The sequence below is a fragment of the Microtus pennsylvanicus genome, chromosome 1, assembly GCF_037038515.1.
Source record: "Microtus pennsylvanicus isolate mMicPen1 chromosome 1, mMicPen1.hap1, whole genome shotgun sequence".
Classification (NCBI taxonomy): domain Eukaryota; kingdom Metazoa; phylum Chordata; class Mammalia; order Rodentia; family Cricetidae; genus Microtus; species Microtus pennsylvanicus.
In genome coordinates this window covers 96,221,026-96,233,164 of record NC_134579.1, presented here as the reverse complement: position 1 = coordinate 96,233,164, position 12,139 = coordinate 96,221,026, and the positions used below count along the sequence as shown (strand labels likewise).

At 49.4% G+C, this 12,139-nt stretch overlaps 1 protein-coding gene across 2 annotated transcripts in view; it reads right to left on the bottom strand.

The window, feature by feature from the left end:
• Mad1l1 (mitotic arrest deficient 1 like 1) overlaps positions 1-12,139 on the bottom strand; it is a 322,152-nt gene that overhangs the window by 256,283 nt on the left and 53,730 nt on the right. The window contains exons 1-2 of one of the 2 annotated variants that reach the window (XM_075974638.1): positions 4,110-4,126; positions 1,321-1,407 (exon numbers count right to left, since the gene is read on the bottom strand). Coding sequence is in view for 1 of the 2 variants with exons in the window: in XM_075974631.1 (XP_075830746.1) it covers positions 1,321-1,407 (87 nt within the window). In the remaining variant the exon portion in view is untranslated. Of the gene's footprint in view, positions 1-1,320; positions 1,408-4,109; positions 4,127-12,139 lie in introns of those variants that run through there. The other variant, XM_075974631.1, reaches the window with a different exon arrangement.

The following is a 12,139-nucleotide window of genomic DNA, read 5'->3' as shown; positions in this document are numbered from 1 at the left end:
CATCTCTACTGGTATCCTCAACAAGCTCCTCTGCTCAAGAGATAAGCTGGTCCAACCCCACCATGCTCAGACTGGAGCTGGTCACAAAAGGACTAGAAAACAGAGGGTAGACATTCCTATCCCCAACCACTGACTTGGGGCTGGGCTGTGAAGCTCTTCCCAGAAGGATTTGGACACTTTGGGGTTGGTGACTGCAACAAGGTGGTGGGAGGGTGGTGTAACTGAAGAGAGTGAACCCCAACATTGCCTGCTCTGAGCACCCTCCACCCAGCTGCTCCTGGGCTGGGTGTGTCAGAAGAAACCAGGAGTCTAAGCGGAGACACTCTCCTGACTTCTGAGAATCCCCAAGCCTGAAAAAGGGTGGTGGAATGGGAGTGTGGGTGACCTGGGGATCTGACACTTGTGACTGACATCTGAGCAGACCCTTAAAGTGTCAGGGCAGAAACATAGGCCACACAGTTGGTGTCGGGCTTGGGAAAGTAGGGAGGACAAGCAGCACAGCGGGCCAAGCGGGGCCTCATAGCTGCCCCTGGACTTCCGACTAGACCAGGGAATACACATGCCTGCTGCTAATCTCAGGGTAAGATTTCTGTCACTTGTGATCAAGGGCACAGGCCAGATGGAATATTCACGTCTGTGAGCACAAAGGTCTGCATACATCACACATGCATGTACCCAAGGGCCAATCAGAGTCCACACACTGCTGGAAAGCTGCAAGGCTCCTGATCTAGGCAGGGACCCGGGGTCAGGAAGACAACTTGCAGAGTGCCTCAAGCTATGGCCTGTGAGGCAGCATCTAGTGCAATGGCTCAGACCGTGGACCCATGAGGCACAGCCAACTCCCAATGTGTGACTTGCATGCATGCAATTTAAATGAGTCCACCCACCTGAAACAGTCATATATGGAAGCAGATGGAATGAGAGGTCTTTAGGCCACTGAGGGTAATGACTTTCAAAGGCACTGAGATAGCTCTCAGAAATCCTTGGCTCTCTCAAAGAGCTGTTAAAACCCCAACCCTTCCCTTCTAGCTTTCTCCAATATGCAAGCTAGCACGAAACATGCATGCATACACAAACCTATCATCTGTTGTCCTAAGCAGAGCTATGCCCTAATAAGACCACCATTATGCCCTACAAGAATAAAGTTCTTGAAAAGTATTCAGCCCCAGATACTATGTAACAGTAATAGAAAATAGACAACCACTTCCAGTAACCCAGGAGAAAAATACACAGGACTCAAACTGCCCAGAACAAAAATACAGCCAGAGTCACCTAGGCCACCTATGTGCTGGTACAGCCAGCCTCACCCAGGCCACCTACCTGCTGGTGATGGCATTATTCTTCTCCTTCAGGGCGAGCTCTCGCTGCTGCAGCTCAACCACGAACCTGGAAAGGTCCTCTGGAGTCCTGAAAGGGTAAAGAAGGCACACTCAGTTCCTGCTTTCCCTGGAAACAGATCCAACTGTGTGCACAGAACAAAACACCAAAAGTCACAGCATCCACTGGCAATTCAGAGATCTGCATGAGAGATCCTGCAGCCCATGTGCAGAGTAGCCAGGACTCACAGCATCCAGGTCTAAACACAGTCTACCCACCTAGGCAGACTACTTTCAAAAGACACCTTAGAGCTATCATCAGTTGGTAACGTATTTCCATAATGCATAAAGATCCGAGTTCAGTTCCCATAAGCCATGCTGGGGTAGGGGGAAACTGAGTGTGTTGGGATAGTAAGATGACTCAGTGGATAAAAAGGTACTTGCCACCAAGTCTGAGGACCTGAGTTCAATGCCTAGACTCCACGTGGGGAAAAGGAACCAATTCCCTCAACTTGTCCTCTGAACTTCACATGCACACACAATTAATTGATTAAACAAAATGGAACTAAAAATATTAAGAACATACAAAGCCAGATAAATGTGATGGCACCTGCTCATTGGTGAGGTTGACACAGGTGTGGGCTTAGGGCTCTCTGCCTGGCCTAACCTACTTGGTGAGTCGCAGGCGAATGAGAGACTCTACTTAAAAGACAAGGTAGATGAAACCAAAAAAATAATACCCAAGGTAGACCTCTAGCCTCTAAATGTGTGTGCACTCATGTGCAGTACAATTCTCATGAGCAAGATCCTGGTCACACCTGGGTGCAGATGAGCTACCCCTCCAACCGTGCATAGTACCTTACTACAGCCCTGTCTGAGGGGCTGGAGATACAGCCCAGTGGTAGAGTACTTGCCTAGCAGGCATGACCCAGGGTTTCAACTCCAGCACCAGGAAAATACATCAAGAACCTCCCTCCAGGGGCTGGAGAGATGGCTCAGTGGTTAAGAGCATTGCCTGCTCTTCCAAAGGGCCTGAGTTCAATTCCCGACAACCACATGGTAGCTCACAACCATCTGTAATGAGGTCTGGTGCCCTCTTCTGGCCTGCAGGCATACACACAGACAGAATTGCATACATAATAAATAAATAAATAAATATTTTTTAAAAAAGAACCTCCCTCCATCCCCCTCTCTGCAACACAAGGTCACAATAAAGCAACCACCAGCACTGGACCATCTACCTGCAGACCCATAAGAGGTCAGTTCCAGACCTCAAAGCTCCACCTGTGAGTCTCTGGCAACCCAGGCAGGGTATGAAGTTCTCTTGGCAGAATGACCAAACTAGTGTACCAGGCAAAAGATGCCCAAGAAAGAGCCAGGCACAAACTGACTCTTCACTTGAAGTACACACAGAAAGAATAAGCAACACGTATATTCTTATATTCACAGTACGCAGCCTGGTGGGAAGTGTGGCTCAGTTAAATTGTGCTTGCCCATACTGGGTGGGAGCAATCAAGATCTCTTCTATGTACTGTATGAATTGCACAGACTGCAATTTTGCAATGCATGTATATATAAGTATAAATAACCCCCACCAAAATTTTTAAAAAAAAACCTTAAGGAAATAAAAAAGGAAGAAAGAAAAGGCCACAAGGGAGAGTTACTAGAAGCTGCAGTGCAGGGAGCAGAGCACTCGCCATGTGCTGTCAGTCCACCATGAGTTCCAGCACCGTGGTGAAGGGAAGGGGCAATCCTTAAGAAGCCCTGGAATAGAGGAACCAGCTCAGCACTGCTTGGCCCCCACCACCTGTGCTGAGCTCATAGGCATGGAGGAGGGCTCTCCAGACCTGTGGAATCACAGGATTCACCCATAGGCATGGCCTTCACCTCATCCCTGAACGGAGCCCATGGACTGCCAGGTGCTGGCTGAGACTGTGCTGCAGCAGCCTCCTACCCTGTGTGGTTAAAGATACTCGGAGAAGCTTCCAGGCTCTCTAGGGATTAGCAAAGTGCTTTCAAATACAAGGCGTCCCACCGAGTGCCACTGTGGCCTAAAAATACCGCTGCCAGTCCGGTGCAGCGAGCGTGACACTCGCACTTCACAACTACAAAGTGGAAGGCGCGTAGGGCCTCTGGGGCCTCCAACACATGGGATGACAGGGAAGTGACAGTTCCAACTGCAGTCCAAGCTGTGGCATCTGCTGCCGAACAACCGCGGCTTCAGCTGCGAGGCCTTTCATGGTCTGGCGGGGGGCTCTCGGGGAGAGGCCTCTTTGTTCAGGAACAGCTGAATTGTGACACAAACTCAGCTGCAGGCACAGAATGCTGGGGGCCTGAGCCCACTAGTTTATTTCGGAGGCAAAGACAGTTCCAGCCCCAACTGCAGCTATTTTGAGTTCTAATAGCAGGTGCCATGGCTCTCACTGAAGCCGTAAGTGCCGGTTTCACAGCGTCTGAAAGACACCCAATCCCGAGGACACCAGTGCCGAGAATGAATGAAGTGGCAGCAGCCACAGACCCAATTAGCAAACACCAGGCCATGAGCTCTCTTCCAAGGTGCCATTCTTTCCAGAGAATAGGAAGCCACGGGGTGAGACCACAGTCCAAAACTGCAGGGACTGGGCTTCAGCCAGGGCCCAACCAAAAACGAGGGAAAGGAGGGAACAGAGCCCTCCACCCCCCATCCCCAGCAAGATGGGTTTATTGTTCTTGCAAAAAGTATGCCAAGTCCAGAACAGAACACATTAGATACCGAAAGCTTGTGCTAAAAGCTGAAAGGGTGACGGCACTCACTGCTATGGAGAGAGTCAGACTTCTCCCAGGACTGATGAGAAGCTGGTTTAGAAGGTCCAGGACCAAGGACAAGCAAACATCACATACTAAGTCAGCACTTCACGGCAGCCTAACGCTGTGCCATGCACTGCAGATCCACCTGCAGTGGCTGTGCCTGCTGTCCACAACCCTAAGGCCACCCAGCAAGAGTTGGAATCTCGAGTAAGTCCTGAGGCCACAGTCACTAAGGCTCCAGCAGACACTCGAGAGACATAAGTCTGCATCGTCATTAGAGCTGGGAACCATCCTGTGACTGCCTGACCATGAAGCAGGTAATATCATTCATCCACCTTCCAAAATTGTCAGCTCCAAGTGTGTAGAGGGACAGTCCCTCTCCCTGAGGAAGACAAGGCAGGGCTGGCTGCCGTCTCAGGCAGCAAAGGACCAGCAGGCCCTTGTCACATGACATTCCTCTTCCTTTTTGGAAATGAGGTCACACAGATGGCCTGGCCAGGAGAGAAACAGGAAGGCAGAAGCTGTTCCAATTCACATCTCTCCTCAGGTCCCACATACCCCTTCTCTGGGGAGTTTCTCCCGTAAGTGTGCACACACAGCTCTCCTGTCACTCCAGGTGTCCACTCACCGCCACCTGTCTATAGTTGGGCTTGCTCCGGCATACATAGCTACAACCCTAAGCATCACCATCAAACCCGGTTCTTTGTGCGTCCTGTTTGCACCATTATCCTCCCCAGCCTGAAGCACAGGCTCACACACCGCGCACTCCACCCTGGCCACCAGCCATCTTTCTCCTTCATCAGGGGTCAGGGTCACAGGAGGAATTCACCTTCAATTCTGTTCTGGGCTCTTCACTGCAGAAGAAAAAAAGATGAAAACCCATGAGACTGTTTTAGAAGAATACATCCTGCCAAGTTCTGCCTGAGTCTGACGGTAAAACATGGATTAAAAGTTCAGTATCCAGCTAGCCACAATTGTCATGCACGCCTTTAATCCCAGCACTCAAGAAGGAGGCAAACTCTGTGAGTTCAAGACCATTTTAGTCTATAAAGTGAGTTCTAGGACAGCTAGGGCTACACAGAGAAACTCTGTCTCAAGAAAAAAAAAGTGCAGTGTTGGGCTCAAGGTGTGACAGAATACCTGCTCACGTGACCTAAGTTCCATCCCAAGCTGGAGAGAACAAAACCAGGTTCACTATTACTGGCCAAATTAGTCTCCCAGATGATGAAATCAAGAGAAAAGAATACTCAATTTACATATAAGTGATAGGAAAGACCTCCAAAATGCATTACTACATAAAGTAAGAGAGCAGGTGTGGTGGCGTAGGCCTTTAACCCCAGCACTCTGGCAGAAGCAGGTGGGTCTCTGGTCTATGAGTGAATTCCAGGACAGCCAGGGCGAGACAGAGAAACCTGTCTCAAGACTCCCCCCTCCCCTGCTCCCGCAAAAGGAAGCAAAATGTGAATGCATTGTGTCTTTAAATAAGCCAAAAATTAAGCATGGCTATGTTGGCTTGCATTTACACTAAGGGTGTAGGGGACAAATAAAGGAGATGCGGCTTCCTGGAGGACACGAAAGAATAAGCAGGAGTCTTAGCTGCAAACCCCTGCAAACTTCCTCAGCATTCTGAAATATGTATTAGGGGTTTGGTGGCACAGCACATGTGTGGAGGGAGGACAACGTGCAGGAGTCGGTTCTCTGCTTCCACCATCTGGGTCCTAGGGATTAAACTCAGGCCACCAGCCTTGGTAGCAGGCGCCTTCTCATGCTGAGCCAATTCACCAGTCCTTTCATAAATGTTTTATGCCAAGGAAATAGAATAACTACTAGGTAGACAATGACTACTTATTTCAAAGCTTAGCTCTGAACCTTATAAAGCAGGTGCTATCTAAAACTCTTAAAATAAAAAAAAAGGAAATGTGTTATTCCCATGACAAACTAACACATGGGAATTCAACTATAATCATTTATAAGCAAACAATCAGATCATTCCTAAATGAGATTCAGCTACATGTAACACAAATGACTGGCATTATAAAAGAGGCCACCACAGGAGCATTGGTGAAATCTGTAGAGAAGGAGGGGGGAGTCTGTGTGAGAAAGAGTGAGCTGTCGTGAGAGTGGGACTTTCTATCTAAATACTCAGGTTTACGATTTGATTCTAACGTTCATTAAGAGAGAAATTGAAAATCTATGTACCTCAGTTTTTGTTTTTGGTTTGGGGGGCAGGGTGGAACAGGGCCACACTATATAGCCCTGGCTGTCCTGGAACTCGACATGGAGACCAGGCTAGCCATGAACACATATGTATCAGCCTCCCAAGTGCTGGGACTGAAGGTGGGTGCCACACCATACCTGGCTTGTACCCAAGACATTTTAACTTAAAAAGAAAAAAATGCAGGCTGAGGAGACAGGACACTGGGTAAGGCATTTACTACACAAGCATAGGATCCGAGTTCAGATTCCTAGCATGCACCAGCTGGGCACAGCCGCTCAGACCTGTACTCAGCACAGAGGAGGGAGACAGAAGACTCCCTGGTGCGAGCTGGCGGCCAGTGTAGACAAAACAGCAAGTTCCACTTAGTGACAGAGCCTCTCAAAAACACCAAGGTGGACAGCAACTGAGGAAGAAACCTAATGTCAATCTGAGGCCTCCATGCTGCCTCACCTGGGCAAGCATGCAGAAGTGTGTGTGTGTGTGTGTGTGTGTGTGTGTGTGTGTGTGTGTGTGTGTGTGTCTCACACACACACTCCTATATTCATCCACAAATCTGCACAGAAGAATTTTTATCTTACGTTTCAAACAAACCACACCCTGAAGACACACTCATGACCACAAGCTTTGTGCCTCAGAGGTGGGGCCTGCCACCTGACTTGATTTTATAGCTTTTGATCTGAATTGTTTAAAAATTTCCTCTTCACAACTTTTGCACCATTTCCCCGTGCACCTTCCACGGCCTTCACTCGGCACAGTAAAGCCGTCTTCTGCACACACTGGTTTGGTGAGGGCTTTCAGACTATCTCTTCAGTCACAGAGCAGGTGACTCCTGGGAGTAAGACCGAATGAGCAAGTCCACTGTTGTCTCAGAGCTCAGAATGATCCACACCAAGGGAGCTGGACTGGGGTGAGCATGAGCAGAGCCAGGGTAACGTGGCACTGTTCTTTTGGTGAATTGGGATGGCTACAGAAACGAAGACCTGATTCTTTTTAATAAATAAATTAAAAAAAAAACAAGGTAGAGCCTGTGAAGATACCTTGGTTAATAAAATGCCTATCTGAAAGCACCAAAACCTGATTGTTTGTTTGCACTTATTTATGAGAGTGGTGTGTGTGTAGGTCAGAGGGCAACATGTGAATTTTTGAAAGTCAGTACTCTCCTTCCATCATGTGGGTCCCAGGATCAAACTCAGATCACCAGGCTTGGTACCAAATGCTTTCCCACTGTGGCCATCTTATTAACCTGATTGATTGATCTTCACTCCTCAAGAAGAAGTTAAGGGTGGCAGTTCCTGCCTATAACCCCTGAGCTCTGGAAACAGAGACCGGAAGATCCCCAGAACTCAGTGGCCAGATGATCTAGCAAAACCAATGAGCACCAGGCTCAAGAAGACATCCTGTCTCCAAAAATAAAGTGGAAATGGCTGTTGGCGAATGAATAAGGTGGAGACACTGTGACCTCACAAGCGTGCACATATACTCACACATATGCATATACATGTACAAGTTAGAGAACGAAACAGGAAAATGATCACAAATGGCCTACTAGGAAGTGATCTGAGACTGCAATATCTGCCAGAATTTGCCAAAGCTAGCTTGGACTAGCCTAGGCAGCACTAGACAATCCAGGTCATTTGAGGCCATGGTCCTTTGCCCTGCTGCCCACATAAACCCAACCCCAAACAGCAAGAAATACAGAGACCAGAAACATGTGCATGGGTCTCATCTTTACTTCCAGGCGTGGAACTCACAGCTTACACTGGGAAGCCAGGCAGCACAGGCAGTCAGGGTGGCCCTCACAGAGGCCTCAGGCCCCATACCCAACCAGCCGACCCCTGCAGACTCAGCTGTCCTCGCTGAACCAAGTCATGAGAACAAAGTACTTAGCAGAGGGTGTCATAGACAGATAATACTTCAGGACATGCTCAGCTGGAATACAAGAGGATTGAACAGAAACTGACAGCACACTTCCAGGCCAATGAGATGGCTCAGAGGGTAGAGGTGATTGCCAACAAGCCCAAGGGCCAAGCCCCTTGTTGTCTTCTAGCCTCCACGTGTCAGGTCACCGGTATACTCAGGCAAATATACTTAAGAGCAATTTAAACAGTGAACACACACTTCTGTCCCCTTGGCCTCGTTCCAGAGCAGGCAGGTGTGGCTCCAAACATCTTTATGCACTTTCCCCAAAGTGCAGCTCAGAAAAATAAACAAAGAGGTGAAAAGACAGGACATGGCGAAACTGCCTTGGAGCAGGCCAGGATCAAGTTCGGGTCCAGCTAAACCTCGCTTCCTGATCTAGGAAACCAGGTTGACATTACCTTACTTGACTGATGGCCCAACATCAGGAGCACTGGGCCTTCATTGGGTCTTTGTGATCCCCGCTGCTGGTGCTGGCCCTGTAGGACATGGCCTGTCAGTTCTGGAATAAGCAGAAGGAAAGGAGCAAAGCTGCCTGGTGACAGAACCAGGTCGAAAATCACCGAGAGGCAGGCTGGTGGGTGGATAACAGTGAGGAAGGAAATGCCGCCAAGCCGGAGTCAGCTCCAACTCTGAGCACAGGGAGGAGGGAGCGGCTGATTCAGTGCAGCACCTGTGAGGACTTACAGACCTTGTGCCGCGGCAACCTCCCAGTCTGGTACAGCAGCACAGCTAGTGATCAGGAGGCTGAGGCTAGAAGATTCCAACCGAGTTCCATGCCGGCCTGACCCACACAAGTCAGGCCCTGTCTCCAACATATCTAGGAGTGAGACCTGTGGACCGCACACTGACAGAACATGTGGTGTCCAGAATCACAGGCTCTCACTACCTGCTGGGACTGATGGCCAATAGGACAAAACCAACGTGTAATGTTTCCATGACAAGCATGGTTACAGACCAGCAAGGATGGGGGGAAGGGTGACCCAAGTGAGGTGGGAGTGAGACCTGTGGACCGCACACTGACAGAACATGTGGTGTCCAGAATCACAGGTTCTCACTACCTGCTGGGACTGATGGCCAATAGGACAAAACCAACGTGTAATGTTTCCATGACAAGCATGGTTACAGACCAGCAAGGATGGGGGGAAGGGTGACCCAAGTGAGGTGGGAGTGAGACCTGTGGACCGCACACTGACAGAACATGTGGTGTCCAGAATCACAGGTTCTCACTACCTGCTGGGACTGATGGCCAATAGGACAAAACCAACGTGTAATGTTTCCATGACAAGCATGGTTACAGACCAGCAAGGATGGGGGGAAGGGTGACCCAAGTGAGGTGGTCACTCTGAAAAACCGGTCAGGAAGAGCCTCCAGGAGGGTGGCCCTGAGGCTAGGACAATGGCTGCTAGGTAAAGTGATTGCCACTAAGGCCTGATGACTTGAGCTTGACTCCCACCACCACATAATAACCAGGCACGGTGGCACACCTCTGTAAACCCAGCATGGATATAACAGACAGAGACAGAGCATCCCCAAAACCATGTGAATACATGGAAAAATGAAATTTCAAAACCAAACACCTACTCCAGCACTCAGAAGCTTGCTTCAGGAGAATCCTGAGGTCAGTCTGGGCAGTGAGACCCTGGTTCAAAACCAAACACAAGCTGGGGACATGGCTCATTTGGTCAAGTGCTTGCCCAGCATGTAAGAAGCCCTGGGTGCTATCCCCTGCATGAACCAGGCCTGGTGGCAGAGAGAAGTTCAAGGTCATTTGTAACTATATGCTGAGTTCAAGGCCTGTCTAAAACCTTCTAAGACCCTACCTCAAAAAAAAAATTTTTTTTTTTAAATCACAACTAACCCTGGGTAGCTCAGAGAAAGTCAGACAAGAGTACTTGTCCTGAAGGGTCTAGCTGGCACAACGACCTGGATCCACCTGAGGAGCTAAAGAGGTGTGGTAGAACGCTCTGCTGAGTGGCTAATGTCCCATCCCCATGTAGCAAAATAAATGACTGGCAGGCATAGCGGCCAGAGGCCAGGAACAAGACAGCATGCCTCAGAGGCTGCTAGACTGCATGGGCACCAGGGCCCGCTGCTGCCACTTTGAAGTGACCCACTGCCCTGCAACTCTCCCACCACAGCCACCTAATGTCCAAATCTCACTCAGCTATCCACAGTCTGAAACACAAATGCCTCAGAGAAACAAGCTCCATGGGTCCCCAGACACATGTAAATAAAATGAAGAAATTTCAAATTTACAGTTGCTGCCTCCCAATTCTTTCTCCTAGCCCGGAAAGGATTAAAAGGGCTTCAAAGCAGCCTGGGTTCCAATTAAGCCAGTGTGACCACCCCAGGGATGCTGGAATATTCCTCTGATTAACAAGAGGAGCTCTTTGAACTGTTCGCACTAAAAAAAGCTCTCAGAAGCTCTCAAACAAACGCCTCAATTCCTCTCCTGCATCCGTCGCTCTGGAAGAGCTAGGCGTCTGATGCTATAAACATCCAGAAATGTGGCCCCAAACAAACTTCAGCAAGGGGCTCGAGTGGGAGCAGGGAGGAAGAGAAGGGAGAGCCAGGAAGCACAGCCCTCACCTACCTGCAGGGGGCACTCCTCAGAACGTACACATGCCAGGACTGGAGACAGAGTGGGTGAATTGACAGGCCCCTGATCAGACCAGGAGCAGGCAGGCAAGCCACCTTCCCCAAAGAGGACCCCAGAGAGCTCAGCACAGGAAACCTACTCACGCTGGGCGGTGGTGTCTGAAGACAAGAAAGTAGGTGAGACAAGATGTGTCCCAGGCAGATGTCTCACTGTGGGTAACAGATGTGTGGTCAGAAGTGGACTTAGTTGGAAACTGATCAGACTTCAGAGACGTGGGGTGAGCAACCTGCACGACTCTTGACAGGACTTTAATATTAAACAGAAGGGGGGACCTCCTATAATAAATTTAGAACTCCCGACCCACTCACCTACCTAACAGGGCTTTGCTCAGAGAAGAGTGAATCAGAGATCAAGTGCACCTGGCTGCCAGGGAAACAATCAAACACACAGCGAACAAAGGACCTGGAGGATGCACAGGCTCCGAGAGGGGCCGTCATTAGTGAGGCACTCGCTTTGAACTCACTGAGCAGCAAACGGAGAAGGTCTCAGAACTTTGGGGAAGGTACCACCACATCCATACAGACCTGGGCTGTGGGCCCAGGCTGCTCTCCAGCTTGTTCCTTGGCCCTCTGAACTCTGGTTTAGTCTACCCATAAGAGAGAGGAAGGGACTATCAGGCCCCAGCCTAATTTATGATAGTCTCTCCAGAAACAAAAACCAACTCAGAATCTCATCCCTCTGGCCATGAGAGTGATGAAAAAATAGAAACTTGTATGGAGCTCAGAAGCAGGGATGCAGGCAGACAAGAAAGCAGGACAGCATCCCTACCACTCAAAGGAAGTCTAGACCAACGAGGACAGGAAGCCTGACACTGTGCCAGGTGACATACTGGAACCTCAGAGACTCTCTCAGGATGCAGAGAACCAATGACTGCTGGCATGTGGTGACATGTTCTAAGATGTTGGGAACTGTAAATTGTTTTTTACCACACTTGGGGGAGGGCACACATGTGCCACAGCATCTATGAGGAAGTCTGAGAACAACCTGCAGAAACCGGTTCTTTCCTTCCTCTAGGAGGATTCTTGGGATCAAACTCAGGTTGTTACGCTTGGCAGCAAGCACCTTTACCTGATAAGCTACCAAATCACTCCCAAGATGTATTTGAGTATGTGTATGTGTGTGTTTGTGTTTATGTGCACACAAAGGTGTGAGGGTACCCACAGAGGCCAAAAGAGTTTATTCCTTGGAGCTAGGCTGCTCTGAGCGGCCCCATGGAAGTGTAGGGAATAGAACTCGGGT